The sequence below is a fragment of the Callospermophilus lateralis genome, chromosome 3 (genome assembly GCF_048772815.1).
Source record: "Callospermophilus lateralis isolate mCalLat2 chromosome 3, mCalLat2.hap1, whole genome shotgun sequence".
Lineage (NCBI taxonomy): Eukaryota > Metazoa > Chordata > Mammalia > Rodentia > Sciuridae > Callospermophilus > Callospermophilus lateralis.
The window spans coordinates 177,422,208-177,443,680 of record NC_135307.1 but is presented as its reverse complement, the minus strand read 5'-3'; the positions used below and the strand labels follow the sequence as shown (position 1 = coordinate 177,443,680).

General features: G+C 41.0%; 1 protein-coding gene across 1 annotated transcript; it reads right to left on the bottom strand.

Moving 5' to 3' along the window:
- Positions 1-309: 309 nt before the first annotated feature.
- On the bottom strand, positions 310-18,362 carry Aar2 (AAR2 splicing factor). Its single transcript, XM_076849072.1, has 4 exons — positions 18,285-18,362; positions 14,328-15,139; positions 10,889-11,118; positions 310-648 (listed from the first exon to the last, which is right to left on the bottom strand). The coding sequence occupies exons 2-4, from the start codon at positions 15,082-15,084 to the stop codon at positions 481-483; spliced, it is 1,155 nt and encodes a 384-aa protein (XP_076705187.1). The 5' UTR covers positions 15,085-15,139; positions 18,285-18,362; the 3' UTR covers positions 310-480.
- Between the last annotated feature and the right edge of the window lie 3,111 nt (positions 18,363-21,473).

Below are 21,473 nucleotides of genomic sequence, written 5' to 3'. Positions count from 1 at the left end.
CAACCAGAGGCAGGCAGAAATTCTGGCTCAGCTCATGACCGTACATTTAACTCAAAAAAAAAAAAAAAAAAAAAAAAAAAAATCATAAACTGACATTTTGGAACCCTGGGGCTTCTCGTTTTCTAATCATCCTCTGGAACAAGCAGTCAGTTCTCATGGACCTTCAGTTCAATTTCTTCTCAACAGAAGGAATTAGGCTGCTGTTGAAGCAGGTCTCTCCCAAAAGCTTTTAAAAGAGCCTGTCAGGTTGGAACCAGGGCCAGGCTGACAGGGAACCCACAAATGTGCTTTCAGAATGTATATAGCCTCTTTGGCAATGAAGGAACTTATTTATTGGTGAAGGAGTGAATTCTGGCTCCATCTCTACAAAACCTGGTAGGATCACTGGCCCAGAGGGTTCCAGGATGGGATATGGTGAAGGAGAGACCAGGGCTGCAGCCAAATTGGAAGAGGCCTCTCATGGCTTGAACATTTGCAGAATTAGCCAGTCTCGATGCCCTCGGGGAGCTCCACCACTACTGGGGCACAGTCCTCAGGCTCTGAGGCAAAGTCCCACCGGAACTTCTTGGTCAGGTGGGCTTGGAACTTTTCAGCTTTCTTCCTCAGGGTGGCATCCACAGCAGTGCTGCAAGCGGAGGAAAAGAAAACCTACAGAAAACAGAGGGTAAGTCACTTGTGAGAACAGAGGAGACTAGAAAGCTGTGGAAATTTCCTCCTGGTGTTAAGCTCTCTGGGGCGGTGGATCAGCTGCTGCTGGCACAGGCCCAGGACACCTGCTGTGCACCCCCATCCCACCAAGAAAGAAGGTCCAAACCCAGCTGAGTCGCTGAAACAGGACTGGAATGGAAAATTACTATGCTGGGCAGAGATGACCCACGGAGAGTAAGGCTAGCAAGGCCATCACATGGCTCCACCCCTGTGGAGATCTATAGGCACCTGGGCAGAAAATCAGAAGAGACAGTAGCTTCACTAGCATGTGTTAAGAAAGGCTTGGGGGTCATGTAAGCCCTGGGATCCTATAAAGTCCCAGGCCTTAGCCAAGTGGTTAAACTGCTGCCACAATCTCCTTTGTGGGCCAGAGACTGCCAGTTTGAGGCTTCTAACCCCCTTAAAAGATATCTTTAATGTTCATTTTTAAAAAAACATCATCATTGTTTAAATTGTGGAAAAAATATACATACTTACCATTTAAACCTTTTTTTTTTTTTTTTTTTTTTTGGTACCAGGGATTAAACTCAGGGGCACTCAACCAATGAGCCACATCCCCAGCCCAATTTTTATATTTTATTAGAGACAGGGTCTCACTGAGTTACTTAATGCCTTGCCATTGCTGAGGCTGGCTGTGAACTTGCAATCCTCCTGTCTCAGTTTCCCAAGCCGCTGGGATTACAGGTGTGCACCACCACGCCCGGCCATTTAAACCATTTTTAAATATAGAGTTCAGTGGTACCAAGTGGGGCCACAGTGTTGTACAACCATCACCACCACCCATTGCCAAGCTATTTCATCTTCCCTCAAACTCTGTACCCATTGAATGAGTACCCTGTTCTTTTCTTCCCTCAGTCCCTGGCAACCACTTTTACTCTCTGTCTCTATGAATATGACTATGCATGCCTCACATAAGAGGAATCACAGGCATTTGTCCTTTTTAAAAAAATTTTTTTGTAGTGTAGATGAACAGAATGCCTTTATTTTTTTAATATTTATTTTTTAGCTGTAGTTGGACACAACACCCTTATTTAATTTATTTATTTTTATGTGGTGCTGAGGATAACGCAGGGCCTCCCATGTGCTAGGCGAGCGCTCTGCCACTGAGCCACAACCTCAGCCCAGAATGCATTTGCTTATTTTTATGTGGTGCTGAGGATCAAACCCAGTGCCTCACGCATGCTAGGTAAGCGCTCTGCCACTGAGCTACAGCCCCAGCCCACATTTGTCCTTTTGTGACTAGCTTAGTTCACTTAGCATAATGTCTCTATGGTTCATCCATGTTAACACAATTGTCAAAAATTTTCTTTTCAAAACAACATTCATATCACATTTGTTAGTCCACTTGTCTACTGATGGCTACTTGGGCTATTCCTACCTTCTAGATATTGTGAATAAAATGCCATCAAAATGGCTGTATAAATACACTATTGAGTCCCTACTCTCCCTACTTTCTTCTGAGTGTAGACCCAGAAGTGGAATTGTTGGATCATATGGTAATTCTATGTTTAATTTTTTGAGGAACTGCTACAATGTTTTCTAAGAGCATCCATACCACTTTATATCTCTACTAGCAACACACAAGGGGTTCCAATTTTGCTACATTCTGGTCAACACTACTACTTTGTTTTGTTTTTTATCAATAGCCACTATGAATGTGGGATGGTATCTCACTGTAGTTGTTTTTTTTTTTTGGTGTGTGTGTGAGTTTACTAGGGATTGAAATCAGGGGCAATCCACCACTGAGACACATCCCCAGCCCTATTTTGTATTTCATTTAGAGAAAGGGTCTCACTGAGTTGCTTTGCGCCTCACTGTTGCTGAGGCAGGCTTTGAACTTGCAAACCTCCTGCCTCAGCCTCCCCAGCCACTGGGATTACAGGTGTGTGGCACTGTGCTCAGCTTCACTGTAGTTCTGATTTATATTTCTGTTTAGTGATGTTGGACATATTTTCATGTACTTATTGATCATTTGTATTTTTTTTTTTTTTTTTTGGCAAATACCTACTCAAGTCTTCTGCCCATTTTAAAAATTAGGTTTTTATTTTGTGTGTATGTTGAGTTATAGCAGTTCTTTATATATTCTAGACATTTGTCCCTTATTGCGATGTTCTCATGAACTCATTTTCATCTCATGCAAACATGGGTGGGGTAGCACAGCAATTTTCTCCATATCTGAAAGCCCATTATCCTGGATCTCAATTCCTTTTAAGAATAACAGCAAACTCACTATTCCTTCTAACACTCTTACTACAGTATCCAATTGGCTCCTAACCATCCCTTGGGAATATACACTTGAATGTGTATTTTAAGGACATGGAGATGAAGAAGAGTTAAATGAAGGAGAAGAGTTAAATATCCAGAAAGAAGAAATGGTTTTTCCCAGACCGTTATCTGCTACACTACAGGAGGACCACCCTGAGACCTGGACATGAGGGCAAAAGCAGCTGTTAAATCCACATCATCTTCAGGCCACACAAGGACCCTGAGCTCCAGAGACCAGATTTGACACAGGCCAAAGGCATTCTCTGAAATGGATTCCAGGGACAATACGCTCCCACCAGCTTCTCCACCGTTCTTCCTTCTGTTAGCAGGAGGGTGAGGCTCATTTTCAATGATCATTGTTTAGAGTCATTTTGTTGGAAGAGTAGCAACAGAAGCAGAGGCAGAAGTGATGGACAGGAGGAGGGGGAAGGCACAAGGTACAGAATTTGGCTTCATTAACTCAGGAATTGACTAAACAGAGGAGAAGGAAGTGTGTCCACAACAAAGTACCAGATCAATAACTAATTAGAGGAGCTGTGTGATCTCAGTGGTGAGGGGGCAGTGGAGAAACCAGCAGTTGGCCTGTCTGAAGGCAGCTAATGGAGCCTGCCCTGCAGCATGGCTGAACTCTGGGGGAGAGCCTGGGAGGGACAGCAGAGAAGCCTCCTTTCAAACTGCATTAGCTCTAGAGGCCCTGCACATACATGGATCTGTCTCCAGAGGTCATGGGGGGCCTGCTGGGCTGAATGAACAAAAGCCTCTTCCTGTTCCCCTTCCTTACACAGTAAATTGTATTATTCTCCCTGCAGCCCCTCTTCTCTAGCCATGTTGAGCAGCTGCCCAAACATACTCAATTGCCTCCTCTGTGCACCCATGCTTTTCTTCCCTCTGCTTTTTCACTCTTCCACCTTTTGCTTTCTCTTTCTTCATCTTGGCAATTTCTCCTGACTTAAGCTCAACCAGACACCACCTTCTTGGTCTGTCTTTCCAAGCCAATGGTGGAATTTGGTGCTCCTTGGCTCCCCCATATCAAGGGTATCTCATCATGGCCTCTATCTCAGTAAAATAGGCCATTTACTGTTGATCTTGCCCAAAAAGAGCAACTCAAAGCAGTGACCCTTTCTTTTCTTTTTATTTATTTATTTTTTTAGTTGTCAATGGATCTTTTATTTAATTAATTTATTTATATGCAGCACTGAGGATCGAACCCAGGGTCTCATGCATGTCAGGCAAGCACTATACCACTGAGCCACAACTCCAGCCCAGCAGTGACTCCTTTCATATCTGCATTCCACACACCTGGCAGTGACATATAAAATAAAAGGGACCTATGAGATGTTTAATGAACAAAAGAATGAAGACAACCACAGGTTCAGGGAAAATCCATTTTTTGTTCTTTTGCGTAGTACCTAGCACCAAAATGAATGCTCAATAATTATGTGATGATGCTGGAGAGAAAAGGAGAAGAGGAGGCTTGAGTACCAGGCCCCTGAATGCCACTCGCTCTTAAGCTACCCCCTGTGTCATGCCTTTGTAAAGGCCAGGGTTGAAATGAACTCCTCCAGCCTCTCTTCCTTTAGTATAGAGCCTGAGCCTCCCTTATGGCATTGTGTTTGCATCATCGCAGTGTGTCCTAAACAGTAGGGAATGAATCCTAATTATCAGTGTGTCTCCCATAGCACACCACCCAGGCTTGGCCAGGAGTTAGGGTCCACAGGATGCTCACAGTAAGAATGAAACAAAGAATGCCCCAAATTTGGCAATGGCCGGAAGTGAGAGGCTGGAACAAGCTGGGCTCACAGTCATCATCCACCCTCCCCACCCACCTTTCAAAGATGCTTGAGAGTAAAGTCAGCTAGAAGTGGGTACGACAGAAGGTTTTGGTCTAAAAAATAGGCTTCTAATTTGAAAAGTGCTTTGTCCTTTTTAAAGAACTTGTCACTTCAATCTTTACTACAAACCTAGTAGGTAGGAGGACAGACAATTACTATTCCCATTGTATGGACCAGGACACTAGGTATGCTGCACCATGCAGTGATAAGTGCTGAGCAAGACCCAGTCCACACAGGGATAGCTCAGCTGAGTTCTTTTCTCCCACCAAGACCTTCTTTTATATTGTTAGAGACTAAATGCATCCCTGAAATTAAATTTTCAGCACTGTCCTGTTGGACACCTGTAAGATGATTCTGAAACTGTGTCCTCTGTGGGCCTCTAAGACCCAGAGCACAGTTTAGGTCTACTCTTTTGTTGTTGTTGTTCTGTTTTGTTTTACATCAGCTTTACTGAGGTATAATTTGCATACAATTAAACTCAACCATTGTTTAAGTGTTTAATTCATCTGGACAAATGTACATAACCATATAACCAGATATGATTTATATCTAGTGTTTTCTTTTGAAATCAGTTCTGAGTCTGAAGACCAAAAAGGATGCATGTATCCATCAACACAATCTGAACAGTTCAGTCACTTCAAAAACCACCCTGGTGCTGCCCTCTGGCAGTTAAAACCTCCCCTCACTCCTAGCTCCTGGCATCTGCTTGATATTTTAAAAACATTTCAGAAAAGATGTTTAAGGAGTACTTCTCTTTCAAGCAATCATTTATTCTGATTCTTTTATTTTCAGAATAATTTTATGCTTTCTTTAGAAAATAGTCATGATCTGGCCATTTTATTCACTAAGGTGAAATCAAGTAAACATCACTGAGAAATGAATCACCTTAATTTGGTCAGATTAATCTTAGATATTAAAAAATACCTTTAAATAGGATAATCACATTTTACAAACAAATACATTTATCTAAAATAAAAAGCACAGCCATTGGGTGATTTTCTTCAAATATAAAAAAATGTATAAACACTGCAATCATTAAATCTATTATAAAAATTTAAATTACTCTAGTCATTAATGTGAAAGCTTTTTTTTTTTTAAACTCAGGTTAAATAAATTGAGTTCAGTCAGGTCACAGTGAGAAATTCAAAATATCAAAGTAGCTAACTGAGTTGCTATTTTACCTCAATGGCTAGACCAAAAAAAAAAAAAAAAAAAAAAGAAATTTCCTAGTTTTTTCAGTACCTGAATGATTATTAAATTAGAATGAAACTAGCTAGAAGTATAACATTTTATTACAGGAAGTGGTGTTAAACATAAGACTATCACACTTGTCAGTGATGACCAGAAAGATGAAAAGCAACAGGAATCATGACTTCTGAGGACAGTTTAAAAGAATTTAGGATGTTTCATCTGGGACTCTAAACATATAAGGGAGCACATCATAGGCTTTAGAACCCACAGCTCAGCCTTGTCATACACTAGCTATGAAATAATGGTGGACAAAATTGTATGGCCTCTCTCAGGCTATTTTCTCATTTGTATGATAGGATTATATGGTTAACTTCTAGGATTATTGTGAAGGCTAAATGAGGCAACACTGAGCATCAAAGCAGCATTTGAAGAAAGAAGGTATAAAATCAGTAGGTAAATTCATCATAGCTGGTGTTATGATAAAAATACTACAGACATCACTGTTAGAGTCAATGTTTTCCTTAAGGTTAGAGATGAACTTTAGCATCCAGAGTACTGGCAAGACCTTCAGCTAGAAAGCATTTGTGGTCTACTAAAACTTAAAAAAAAACACGTTTTATGACTATATGCCTAAATGCTATACAACCAGCAATAAGAATCCTTATTTGTACATAACTCTTTCTAACATACTGCTATTAAATTCAGATTATCCCTTCACTGGTTTTAAACAAATTATGGTGATTTAAGTTACTTTATATAAAACTGCATCTATTTTTGTAAAACAAATAATTTTTATTCAAACTAAATCCAAGGGATTTGTAAAAACCAATGGCATCTACTCACATGGGAAAGATGAAAAAAAATTAATGGTTGAGGCCATTATGGGGCTGATTTTATCCATGCTAATGCGGCTGTCTTTAATGTCTTTAAGTGCTTACACATACAAACACCAGTCCCTCTCCATGGGCAATAGCCATTTAAGCTCCTAAGTAAGGAAGCCAACTCCACTTACTTGACTACCTGGGGTGAGAGCAGGCTGCTAGCTGAGGAAGGCTTTTAAGGGCTGATTCATTCAGTCACAAACACCCTGACTGAATGCCTCTGTGTAGAGGACTAGATTCTTACTGCCAAGATGGCATCAATGTGACTCTCCATTAAAAAAAAATAATAATAAAAAGTTTTACAATACCCTTGTTCACACTGTGACTTTTGAAGTATCAATCATCCTTCACGATCATGGTCAAATGTCCCTTTTTACATAAAGCCATTCCCAATCCTCTATCCCTTCAATCTCAATCCCAGTCAGAATTAATCACTTCCTCTTTCGTGATCCTAATGCCCTTTGATCAAACTTCACTGTTTATATTTATGGTATTTATATTGCCACGGGAACTACGCATTTTTTCCATCAACAACAACCAATAACAAAAAGTGAGATAAGTGGTAGGCCTTGACTAGGTGCTAAAAATAACCAGATTAAAAAAAAAAATAGGCTTTTTGTAAAGGGAGTTCATAGCTTGTTGGGGGGTGTCAAGCAGAAAATAATAATTCCAGGAAGAACAAGCCATGCAATATACTAGAGAAAAGTCCAAAGCAGGCTAACAGTATGGAAAGGAGGGAGATGTGGGCTGGCCTCACAGAGAGGGATGCTGCAGGATGAGCAAATATACATCAGATAGAGAGAAGTCCAGGTTCAATCCAGAAGGCAGAAAAAATGAAAGCCAAGTTTCAGTTATGCAATTTGAAAAAGTTCTAGCGATCTTCTGGACAACATTATGCTTATGATTAATAATACCAAACACTTAAAAATCTGTTAAAGAGGGCTGGGGTTGTGGCTCAGTGGCAGAGTACTTCCTAGCATGCTTGGGGCACTGGGTTCGATCGTCAGCACCACAAAAACAAACTAAACTAAAAAAAAAATAAAGGTAATTAGGGGCTGGGGTTATAACTTAGCGGTAGAGCGCTTGCCTCGCACTTGTGAGGTACTGGGTTTGATCCTTAGCACCACATAAAAAATAAAGAAAGAAAGAAAGAAAGAAAAAGGTAATTTAAAAAAATCTGTTAAGAAGGTAAATCTCAGGTGATGTGCTTTTTACAATATATAAAAAAGGCAATACTGGGCCTGGTGGTGCACACCTGTTGTCCTAGCTATTCTGGAGGCTAAGGCAGGAGAACCACAGGAGTTTAAGGCCAGCCTGAGAAACTCAGTGAGACTCCCACCTCTTAAAAAAAAAAAAAAAAAAAAAAAAAAAAAAAAAAAGGCATGAAACATGGTTTGATTGACTGGGAACCTGTAAGGAAACCACCACTAGTACTAGATTCATGGGTAAAACAGGGAGAGAAAGGAGAAACTAGAAAACAGGGTAAGAGCCACATCAGAATGGGCCCTGGGACTATGTTTGGACTTTAATTTTCTATGCAATGAGGAGCCACAGAGAAGTAGGATCAGATCTGTATTTTGGAGCAACTCAGATGGCAGTGACAAATGGGCTAACCAGGGAGACTGAAGACTGATGTAATCTAAGGGAGAACAAAAGGCCTGGGCTAGGGCAATGGTGTTGGGGGCAGGACTGCCTTCTAAAATGCATTTGTATCTGGAGTTATTTGGTTAATTCATCTGTTTTCTTTTCCATCAAAATTAAGTTATACATTAGAAACTCTTGCTTGAGGTTATATTCCCATTTCTAGAACAGAGCCTTGTATAGATCAGGTGCTCAGTCAATGACCACTAAATCCATGAACGAATCCCTTGAAGCCAAGAACCCTGGCTAACTCCAACATATATTCCTCAATACAATCATTTGTATACAAAGAATGATCAAAACCATTTGCTGATGTATTTCTTTAAAGGCACATGTCCTGAATTTTTCCAAATAATGATATCAAATTGTCTTGGTGAAAAGTCCAAACAGAATTTTTCCAACTATCAGCCTTCCCAATTCACCTGGGTATCTAGCAATCCATCTAGGCTCTGTCTGCTTTGTTGATCATTGCTGACAATAAAGCCTCAGCAACGAGAGCTCAGCTGCTGCTTCTGCTGAAAGGGACAGCCATGGCACTGTGGTCCTCCTATGTTTGTGCAACAGCATCCACTCACAATGCAAAGGCAGAAAATTACTCCCTTTGGCTGTAGTCACTGCTGGAGGTCTCCTCACATGCAAGCCAGGACCAGTAACTTTGAGGGTGAGGTGTGGGGTCCCACAGAGGAATAATAAAGAGATTTAATATCTCTTGTTATATCAAGAACCAATAAAAGGGCAATTTTATAATTTTTCTGAAGTGGAATGCACCAGGCTTAAGTCATCAGCCTACTGACTCATCTCCATGGTCCTCCAACTATCAGAGTTTCAAGTCAGGTGCCTACTCACAGGAACTTTTCCAACAGCCTGTTAGTTTTAGAAAAGTGTTTTGTATCTGAGAAACATGCCCCGATGGTATCTCCACCAATGTCAATCAGGAGTCCTTCTAGGAAATCTATACTACTTGCAGTACAATGGGGGCACAAGAATATGCACCAAAGTCACAAGCATGTGTATGAATCCTGACTTCTCCTGGCCAGCCGTGTGACCTTAAGTAAGTGATTTAACCTTTCTGAATCTGTTTTTCACTTGTAAAATGGGAATAATTCCTCTGCCTTACAGGATTCCAAAGAGATTAAATGAAGGAACCCATATAACATGATAAACTTGATGCCTGAGGCCAACAGGCATTTAGTGGATGCTAGTTTCCTCCCTTATCCTGGATGGGAGTGGGAGGTCAATGAGGAGCCACCTTGTATGGAATAGGCCTCAAGGGGGTCTCACTCATGGGAAGAAGAAAGCAGCTCATGGGAGAAAAAGTATGGAAACTGACAGTAAGCTGCTTCTTCCTCTTCTATACTTGAGAAAGTTACAAAATATGAGTGACAGAAGCTGTCCCAAGTACATAAAGGAAACTAATCTGTTTGCAAAGGGAAGAAATAGCACAGGATGAAGATTGTAAGTTGTTTGAAGCTTCTTCCCTAATTACCACTCATAATGAAAATTTAATTGCCAAGTTAAAAGCAAATTTCAAATTTTTCTGTCAGAGAATCTCTGCAGAAACTGGCACATTTTGTTTGAACAGGAAATCAAAGTTACTTTAATGCTTAAATGAGATCTAAGGAGCTGCAGATGTTTCACTGGGAATAACAAGCTTCAAAACTCTGCCCTATTGGATTGTAGCAATTCACAGCTACAGGGAGAAAGAAAAGCTGTTTTGCTCTTGTTTGGATGTGGTTTGTCCAAATCACATGTATTGGAAGTTTGGTCCCAGTGTGGCAATGTTAAAACACAGGGCCTAGCAGAAGGTTCTTAGGTCACTAGGATAGTGCTCTTGATGATTAATGTAATTCTTGTGAGAGGATATAAAAGAATAAGTTCAGCCATGCCCTATACTCTCTGGCTTCCTGTCTGGAGGCGATCTCTTTCTCCTGTATGTGCTCCCACCATGAAGCCTTCTGTTGTTAAGCCCTCACCAGAGGCCAAAACAATAGTGTTGCCCCATCTTGGACTTTCAGCCTCCAATACCTTGCACAAATCTCTCTTTTTCTTCACTTAGTAGTCTTCCTCAGATAAAAAAACTGACTGATGATACAGCTGGGTAACCCAAAGAGGTGAAGAAGATTCAAATTCTAAGTACCCCAATGCTAGGCCCTCTGGGAATGAGGTGGGAGAAGGTGGTATAGGGACAGGGCCTCTAGTATAGAAGAGAGTAGAAGAGAACCAGGAAACACCTCAAGAATGGGAATGCAATTAAGAAACTTTTGGGTCATGGAAGAACAGCAAGGAACAGTAAGGTAATCTTCTTTAGGATGCTTTTATACCCTTGCCTTTATTCTGACCCACGTGGGTATCAGCCAAAAGACTGCTCACCTGTAAAGTACTGGTAAGGAAGTTGTCTTGGGAGACAATGTCCACAAAGAAGTCAGCAGGGATCTCACCAAGCTGGTGGTACAGGATGGAGATGAGGTTGATGTATAGGGTGTGATGCTTTACCATGGCTGCTTCTGATCGGCAAAGGAGATTCAGAAGCCGCTTCCAATGCTCAAATGCTTCATACACGTTGCCCAGCAGGAAGCACACAAAGGCAAACTGGAGTTCACCTGAAAGGTATAGAGAACAGAAATGATCCTGAGGGTGAGGAGCACCAGTTGACTCTACCCTGTATGGTTCACAAGACCATCAATTCCACTGGAACTCAGCAATAAGGAGGTCTTCTATTCTGGCATTCCAGCAGAGGCTAGTATAGGATTTTACACCTAGTAGGTACTCAGTAAATATTTGCTAAACGCTATAAATTCAAGCCATGGGAGACTAAACTGCTTTGGAGTTCTATAAAATCTGACTGCAAGATAAAAGGTTTTCCTAGTACTTTCCTGGCATTATAAAAGTTTACAAAATATGTGGATCTCAAATTTGGCTGCCCACCAGAATAATTAGGGGAGCTCATTAAAAGTGAAGCTGCCCAAGTCTTACCCTCAGAGATTTTGTTTGAGGAGACATGATGGCTGAAGATTTGTAACTCTAATAAGCTCCCTGGGTGATTCCAATGCAGATGACCCTGCTTGAGGTCAGAGAAATGCAGCATTACACCATAAAACCTTCAATCCATCTCCACAAGGTGATCAGGGAAAGTGGTATTTCCCCATTTTATAGATGAGGTCAAAGACTTGCCTAAGATTGCATATACATCCAATGCTCTGCAACATCAATAACAGAAAGATAAAACAGATTCTCTACTGGGTGGGAACACTTTTAGAACAGGAAAATTTGTGAGAACTTATTCCAGGGCTAGCCTGCCAGTCAGCTTATTTTTGTTTATTTAATCACAGGGCTCTGTGATTTTATCTCTAAGAGCAGCTCAGTGGCTAAGAGCATGGGCTCTGGAGCCAAACTGCCTGGATTCATATCTTAGCTCTACCACTTAGCATCTGTGTGACCTTGGGCATAATCTATTTATGCCTCAATTTCCTTATTTGAGAGCTATAGTAAAAATTAAACCAATTAATGTAGTGCTTGTAAAGCATTTAGCATAAAACCTGGCCCAAAGCAGAACTAAAAAAAAAAAATAGTTATTATTCCCAATTTCCAGAAAAGCCTGTCTCAAACATAAGAGATCTGCGGATCTAGAAGCCAGTGTTCATGGGCAAGCAACTGGGTCTCTGGCTGCCACAGATATATCATGGCTGACCAAAGGCATTCTCTTTGGTTTCAAAGGTGGCTGTAAATTTAATGAGGAGTAGATACCTGTGGGCCATAAAAAGAACAGATAAGCACAACACCAAATACCTCCTTAAATGTATGGCATTTGATCTGTCACCTTTAGAAAAACTAGCTAAATGTATGGCATTTGATCTGTCACCTTTAGAAAAACCAGCTCCCAAGCTTGTGTATCCAAGACTGAATTGTGTGAATAGTTTCTTAGTCTAGGTGTTCTGGATGTTTCACCAATTACAGTCAAATTTTCTTTGTGCAAGATTTACTTCTCTAGTTGCCTTTACCTGTTTAATTTGTGAAACTAAATATTGACCTATTCTTTGCATTTAGGATATTTAAATTTGTACATTCCCAACCTTGCCTACAATTAAATTATGATATCAGAAATATTTTTAAGGAGCTGTCATGCAGATTCAAAGCTATCCCTGTTATAATAGATCTTTTCATAGGATGTATTTTGAAAAATTGAAAAGCCTACAAGGTAGATAATAGAACTTCTATTCATTTTAAGCTAGGATTCCAAGTGTTACTTTTTACATGAAAATAGTATGTAATGCATGAAGATATATCCATTAAAAATGTTCTTTTATGGGCTGGGATTGTGGCTCAGCGGTAGAGCACTTGCCCAGCACGTGCAAGGCCCTGGGTTCGATCCTAAGCACCACATAAAAATAAATAAATAAAGGTATTGTGTCCAATTACAATTAAAAAATAGATATAAAAAATGTTCTTTTATGTTATCAGCTGAGTCAATGAGAAAAAAAAAAAAAAAAAAAAAAAGCCCTGTAATCAAATTTCTCACCAACTTTCCAACAGGAAAACATGCACATTACTTGGACAACTGGAAGAAATATAAACAGAAATGAGGTGCCACTTTTCAACCATTTAATTCAAAGAGGAATTTGCTAAAACACCATGTTCAATACTATCCAAAGGTGGTGGGCAATAGCTTTCTACCAGATAATGAGGATGCAAAATCTCCTCTTGGTAATGTGCACATTCTGATCCAACTATTACAATCATAAACATGTGTAAGTACACACAGGATGTTCATAAGTCCATAATAGAAAAACAAAGAAACTTTTTGAAGATCCATCAACAGAGAACTGAACACTAACCAGCCACTAAAAATGGCTGATCCTTTCACTAGCATGAAAAAAGTTTTGTTTTTAACTTCAAAGTAACATACTTTAATACTGTTTTTAAAAAGTCATAATATACCTAAACATGAAATTAAATTTTTAAGAGATTATAATACTCAGAGAAAAGATTAAAATGAAATACAAAGAAATACAGAGAAAGGATCTGGGACTGTGGCTCAGAGGTAGAGTACTCACCTAGCATGCGTGAGGCACTGGGTTCAATCCTCAAGACACCACATAAATATAAAATAAAGACATTGTGCCCACTATAACTAAAAAATAAATATTAAAAAAAAAAAAGAAATACAGAGAAAAAAGAAGGAAAGTAAATGTGAAAATGGTTATTTCTAGGAGGTAGGATGTGAAGTGAATTTTGTTTTTTCTTTTATGACATGTATTTTTTGTAATAAGGGGGGGAAGCAACAATAAAAATGACAAAAATTAAAATAAAAACCACTATCCAATTTTAAGACAGTAGTATACCAGTATCTTAAAAGACTGAGGATCAAACTAAGGTGGCACGGGGGCTATTAGGAGCACAAATCTGGCCTAGGAACCAGGAGCCCTGTGCCCTGGTCTCAGTCTGACCACTCTGTCAACCAAATCCCTTCCCTCTACAGGGCTAGATCATATCAGTAGTTCCCAAATACAGGTTCACATAGGGGGTTTATTAGATAGAAAGATGGCCAGTTAGCCAGAAAGATAAATTGCTAGAGTCCCACTCCTTATCTCTTGACTCAAACTCTCCAAGGATAAGGGTAAACATACATTTATACCTTTAACTAGTAGGGTAAACATATATTTATACCTTTAAAAAATATACTGGGTGAGTCCACCTCCCACCTAGGTTTAAGAACCACTGAACTAGAAAATCCAAGATTCACCCCCTATTCTAAAACACCCATACTAACATCATTCCCTGGGCCCATTCCTAGAGCATTGCTGCTTCTCACCAAGCACATCCTGGGGGCTGCTGGGGAACTGCTTGTTAAGCACAGTCTCCAAGGCATAGCTCAGGTCCATGCTGTGCCTGGTTATCTCTGCTGGTGTGGCACCTGCTGGAAACATCTGTGTGGGTAGCTCCGAGAAGCGGATCTCTGTCCCAGCTCTAGGCTTCATTTCAGGTAGCCGGGCCAGGCCCTCTTGGTAGTTTTTACACTCAGTGCCACAGAGGGGTAGGTTCTGCCCCACTCGATCCTTGGTGTGCTTCATGGAGAGAACCGGCAGCACATCTGAGAAAGCACAGATCTGCCGGCTCTCAGGTTGTAGCTTCTCCATCATGGCCTCACTAACAAAGTTGGTGAGTGAGATCCATTTTTTGAGCGTGGCATATGGGTAAGGCCCCAGAAATTGATCCAGCTCTGGAAGATTGGCCCTCATGGCTTCTACTTCAGCCTCTGGGGCTGGGGACAAGTCTACCTCTTCCCGGATGGTATTCCAGCGCAAAACTGTCAGCCCCCGCTGCTGCAGGCTAAGAAAGAAGCCCATACGAGGGCCAACCTCCCTGGGATTGGCCTTGTCCACAGAGCTGTAGTGGAGGAAGTGGATGCCCGGGGGAATCATCTTCACACCCCGGAACTTAGGCCCCACTTCCCAGGAATTGTAGTCAATGCCAAACTCTGTCCCCTTGGGCATGTTCAGGATGACCACAGTAGCCCCTTCAAAGAAGAGATGCTTGGCCAGCTCAGGATCCATCTGCATGGCAGCCATAGGCCAGTGGTAGGTAACCAAAAGGAGAATCCTTCTTCCCTGTCTTCTAGAATAGCTGAAAATTAAAGAAATAAGAGTTCATTAGAACTTGGGGAAGGTTGTTTCATTTGCTGAGTATTCCCTATGTGCCAGATGTTGAATTATACTCCCTGACATAATTGTCTCCCTTAAACCTCATTGTATCTGTTTTACAGATGAGGAAAATGAGGATGATAGAAGAGGATTTTTGTGTTTTAATTTAAGAAGCAAGAACACTAATTTCACAGGTAGAAAGTCACAAGTTTTAAAAAAGTGATAGGTTACACAAGGCCCAAATTGAAATCTGTGTTCTCAGCCTGGCAGGCCAGGGTAATTTCTACTGCCCACTCTGATGATCTGTTCTCAGATGTCTCTATCCCAACAGAGGTTGAAGGTGGGAAAAGCCTGAATGCTTCATTCTAAACTCTAACCATAGCCAAATCATCTTTTTAAATTTTTTTTAGTTGTTGGACCTTTATTTTATTTATTTTTATGTGGTGCTGAGGATCAAACCCAGTGTCTCACACATGCTAGGCAAGTGCTCTACCACTGTGCCACAACCCCAGCCCCCCAAATCATTTTAAGCTATATTTCTGTCCAAAACATATCCCTGCGAGTCCCAGATTTGGGAAGGATGATTAAATCAAGTACATATCCAATTTCCCATCAGCATCTACAAGGCACAAAAGATTTGAGGAGTGTAGAGCTTTTCAACCACAAATCCCCCTTCTTTTTCTTCTTCTTCTTCCTTTTTTTTTTTTCAACTCATAAAACCCTCTAAACTCCAAGGAGTGAAGCAACTTCCCAAAGAGGCACATTCTGTGGCAGAATGAATACAGGTGGCAGGAGTGGCCTAGGATCAGTATTTAGAGACAAAGGAGGCTAGAAAACTTATTTTGCCTACTTCAACCTCCTGTGAGGACACACTGATTAAACAGAACAAAACAAAACTGGAAAAAAAATCTCTGTAGGCAGATGATGCCTCAATGGTATTTCTAAGAATGGTCCAACCAATTATCTAAACTTCTATTCATGATTCATCTACCTATTCAATTTGACAAATATTCACCAAGTACCCTCACTTTGCTAGGCCCTAAAATCCACAGAATAAGACAGTTACTGCCCTTCAGGTACTTCCAATCTAGCTGGAAGTACAAACAAGACCTCAAATTTTCACAAACAGAAAAACCAACTGTTTGTTTAGTTCTGTTTACTATTTTTTTTTCTCTTGGCGGTACTAGGGATTGAACCCAGGGGCACTCTACTCCTGAGCTATATCCCTAGTCCTTTTTATTTAAAGACAGGGTCTCATTAAGTTACAGAGGCTGACCTCAAACTTGGGACCCTCCTACCCCAGACTACTGAGTCACTAGGATTACAGGCATGCGCCACTGCACCAAGATATCACTTTTTATTTTAAACAAATAAAACAGTGTGGGAAGACCAAAACTTTTCCAAAAATACTGGGAGCCTATTTTATTGCTTTTACTCAAAAATGACAACAAATGACTCTCACTCTAAATTAGCATTTTTTCCAAACTGTAAGTTACAACCCATAAATGAGTTAAGAAGTCTATTTAAAAGGTTTTGATCAGCACTATATTTTTAAATAAAAAGGGCAGAATTCTTGAAGCAGGGTTTGAGGTTCAGTGGTAGAGCACTTGCCAACCATTTGTGAGGCACTGGGTTTGATCCTCAGCACCACATAAAAATAACTAAACAAAATAAAGGTGTCGTGTCTATCTCCATCTAAAAATTTTGTTTTAAAAAAGAGTATAATTTTAAAAATACCTGAATACATTATAAGTAGTAAGGATGAGCATTATTTTCTGAAACTGTGTGTTTGTGTGCATGTCTAGTCATGACATGTATGTATTTGTTACTACAAGTCACAGTCAAAAAAGTTTGGAAACCACTGCTCTAAATATTTGTATATTCATTTTCCTATCCATAACCTGGAATTCAAAAAGTGCTTAATAAATACTTGTGAATGAACAGATATTCCATTTAGAATAACTGCTCACCAATTAGCCACCCTTCCTGTGGCATTTGTGTGCTCCTCCTTGATAATGACTTTTTTCCATTCTAATTCCACCATCCTTCAATCCTCTTCACTATTATCTCCAGCAGCTCGTACATGGCCTGGCACAGAGAGGCTGGGAAAAGGTTTACTGAATACGCACAAAACTCTGCAGTGTACCAATCTGCCTCACTATAGCTCTGAGTTTCTCACAGTCCTGGAATGCAGAAGATCACAACTATCGATCACAACTCTCTCCATTTCCCTAATCCAAACTATTCACCCAGTGCCTTCAAACTAGCATCAGCTTTCACTCAGAGAATGATTTTCCCTCAATCCATCCTCTAGTTAACAGCCAAAGAGACCTTTTCAAAATATCCATCTAATCAGGTCACCACCCACACTTAGTCCCCTGAATGGCTTCCCCTGTAGCTGGAGGAAACCAAAATTCTTACTGTGACCTAAAAAACCTGCACCCCCTTTGGCTTGGCAGCCCCTCCAGCTTGTTTGATACTAGGCTCTCTGTTCCAACCACAATGGCCTTTTTTAGAACCTCAAATTAGAGAAAACTCTCTCCACAAAACGGTCAAAAATTTCTGATCTCAGCTCAATATTCATCTCAATGAAGCTTCCTTGACCCAGGACTAGGTTAGATGCTCTGTGATACAATCAAGGTGCCTTGTACACTTCCATTTCAATTATACGGTTGCAACTTTGCATGTTTGATTCAGGGCTGTCCCCTTTCCCCACGAAACCTGAATCTTTTTGCACCCCTAAAACATATCTGGCGCTTAATAAACACATATTTAACACAAATGTAATATCCGTTTTGTATACTAGAAACAGAGTCAGTTTAGGGAAAGCCCTTACCCTAACTCACGCAGTGTAGGACTGAACCAAGTCAGGTACAGCTAAGGTCTCTAGTTAAGAAGAAAGAGAAGTTAATCCGTGTGCCTCGGGAAGCCCTAGCAACGCTGTCTATAGAGGCGTCTTGTCAGACAGAAAAGCCTTCAAAGACAGTTCCCACCGCCGGTCCCCTCGGTCGCCGCGGCGACACGGACCTAGTTCAGGGCACTCCACATTACAAGCCGAAAAGAGGGTAGCCTGGTCGCACACACAATAAAATCAAAAGACGAAAAAGAGGTCAGAAGGCCTCACTCACCTCACACCGCGCTCCGGGACCGCGGAAACACACCGGAAGTCCCGCCCCTTTGGCGTCGGATGAGAGCGACGGAGAAAGCAGTCCGGTAGAGCCCCTGGTCTCAGAAGGACTGATCCGTGCCTGCAAGTTCCGCCTCATCAAATGTTGCTTTTTTGCTACTCTTGTTTTTTCATTTTACCTCCTGAATTGTGGATAACAACTTTCATTAAACTATGATTTTGACATCGCCTCCCAGAAACATGTCCAGTAAGTCCTTTGGTCTCAAGCAGTCATGGTCACTGAAGGATGGTTTATATTAAGATTACCCAGTAACCAGCCAGACCTCAGTCTTTGACCTCCTCAATGTCTATCCGAGTCACAGTGTCAGAACTGGCTCGTTATCACCCAGTCCCAGATTTCTAGTCACATTCAGCCCCAGGAAAGAGCCTCAGAAACTCAGTCACCAGCCCAGAAAGGACCAGTCGGTCTCAACAGCAGCAGCCATCACCACATTACTCCCTTTGGTAGTAATCACCCAGTGTTCTACAAGCCTAAACTGATATCTTATTTAGGCTATAAATGTACACTGAGGGACAGAAACTGCCTGTCTTGTTCTGCACTGTTTCTCTGGAACTTTGTGTTACTAGGTGGTCTTCTTTCAAAGCTGGCTTTGAATAAAGCCTATTTTCCTACCAAATTAATTCAGAATATTTCTGATTGAGCCATCATAGCCTAGCCTCCCTTCCCCTGTTCCCAGGTACTGGTGCTGCCCAGTTAACACAAAGTCATCTTGGTACATAAAGTATGCATTTAATTAATAATGACAGCAATATGATATTCCTGTGCTAGGTGATTGTATCAATCAGGGTTTAACCACCAAAGAAGCAGAGCCAGTAGAAGGTAGATATTAGGTAATTTATTGCAAGGAATTGACTTATGCAATTGTGAGGACTAGGAAAACAACACTAAAATCTGTATAGCAAGCTACTCAGACATTTTTGATCTTTACACTAAACCTAGCAAATAGGTATTAGTATTCCCAATCTACAAAAGAGAAAACTGAGGTTCAGGGAAGGGTTAGGCAGTCAGAGAGTGGCAGATCTGGGAAGCAAATCAGTATCTACCTGGCTATTCTTGTCCCTGTGCTGCTCCTCCTTAGCTTGTCAATCATGCTTCCTCAGTGCCAGCTCAACACACCAATCTGTCTAAGTCAAAATTCATCTCTTAGGAGGTTGCAGATTGGGCCAGGTCCTGAAAGCATAGTTAATCACAGTGAATTTCTGCAGATTAATCAGAGGTTGCCTTTGCAGTTATGCACATAAATTCTGTCAGTTCCATTTCCTGCACATAGAACCTCAGCTCTCTCCCTCTTTCCCCACTCCAACTTAGGTGCTGAACTCTGTGGTCTGGTCTTAGAGCCTCCTAATCCAGGTGGGTTCACCATCTTCTCAGCAACTCCAAGGCATTGAACAGATGATGACCCAGGGATCCCACCTTGTGGGGTTGCATGTCCATACAAATCAAGGTTTCCCAACCTTGGCATTGTTGACGTTTGGGGTCAGATAATTCTTTGAGGTACACAGCTGTCCTGCATATTGTAGGATTTTAGCAACATCCTGAGCTCTAACTTTTAGATACCAGTAGCACACCCCTTGGATCTGAAAACCAAAAATGTCTTCAGACATAGCCAGATGTTCCTTGGGGAAGGAATCATTCCCCTTACTCAGTTGAGAAATGTTGTTCTAGTTGAAGCACTCTAGATTATTCCCAAGAAGCAGAGAGGATAGCCCTGCATCCATGGGAGACAAAAGTACTGATCCAGAAGGTGTGGGGTCCTTAGGAGTTATGTAGGGACTCAATGCTTGCAAACCAAGTTCTGTTCCAGAACCCTAGAGGTGACAAATTATTAGAGGGAACCTATAAAAACTCAGGAAAGGGTTCACAAAGTTTCTTGCAACAATTGCCTTTGACAAGGGACAGGAATTCCGAGAATGTTGAAGAATTATTTGTTACTGCATTGCCTTTTGTGTCATTTAATGAATTACCTTTACAAAGAAAAAATCGTATTTAGTATTTGAAATTATAGGGAAATAACTTAGGATATAAGTTTTAAAAAATATTTAGAATGGTATACACAAAATGACTTCAACTCTGAAAAAGAGTATATACATGGAAAAAAGACTTGCCTGTAAGATTTTGGACAATACAAAAAGGTGGAGTAGAGAGTCACTTGATAGAGTAAAATGGAAAGTGTGCTATATGTACCTCAGATGGCACAAGGAATGAGTTTAAGTTTTACCCAGATATGGTTTTTGACTTTTATATTTTTTGCATTTATTTTTATGGAAACCTCCTTTATTTGCAAATGACACTAATTTTTTAATGGAAGTAATAGTTTCCTTTTAAAATAAGTTTAGTTTGTTTCCCCAAAGTGTGTCATTTTAAGGAAAGAGTAGTCAACAATGGGCAGTTGGTGTGAGGGTATGGAGTATATATGAAGGTAGTAAGCAAAGCTGAAGTTGGGGGTTGCTGAACATACTCTTCCTTAGGCTCCCAGTGAGTTGGGTGTTGCAGGAAAAGAACTGAGCAGAGGTGCTTTCTTTCAGGAAGAGGAGGGACCCCATGCTGTTCTTCCATATAACACACCCTCCAGGTCTTGGGGCATGTATACTTACAGTTTCCTCTGCCTAAAACATTCTCACCCACATTCTTCATTTTACTTGATCTTTCTCTTCATTCAGCTCAAAAATCACCACCTCAGGGAGGCCCCAGCTGGCTGCCTTGCCCCGACCCTGAGGTGTTTGGGATCAAACCAAGGACTTCACACCTGCTAAACATGTACTCTACCACTCAGCCCTGGCCACCTAGTTTAAAGTGACCTCTTTCAGTGACCCTCCATCCTCTCCCTCTTGTGTATTTCCTTGCTGGTGCTAACCATCTGCAGTTGTCTTGGTCTGGTTACCTGTTTTGTTGTCTGTTTCTTCCACTAGCCTCTGAGTTCCTGGATGGCAAGGAGGTTGCCTCGTTTGTTGTACCTACAGAACCGAAGCCCAGTCCTGGGGCACACTGGGAGCTCCAAACATTTGTAGAATACAAGTATTCTAAGTTGAGGTATCTCCACTCCAGTTTTAGTCCTTCCCATAATACCTACTCATACCAGTGGCCAAGGTCAAAGAGAGGGAGAGAGAGGGAGACCAAGGAAGTCTGTGA

Bases quoted from the DNA above. Each gene is read 5' to 3' on its own strand.
- Aar2 (XM_076849072.1), bottom strand. From the start codon at position 15,084: ATGGCTGCCATGCAGATGGATCCTGAGCTGGCCAAGCATCTCTTCTTT. The intron at 11,119-14,327 runs GTGAGAAGCAGC...TATACCTTTCAG, and splicing joins CAGCCCCCAGGATGTGCTTG to GTGAACTCCAGTTTGCCTTT. The intron at 649-10,888 runs GTGAGCAGTCTT...TGTTTTCTGTAG, and splicing joins TCCTTACCAGTACTTTACAG to GTTTTCTTTTCCTCCGCTTG.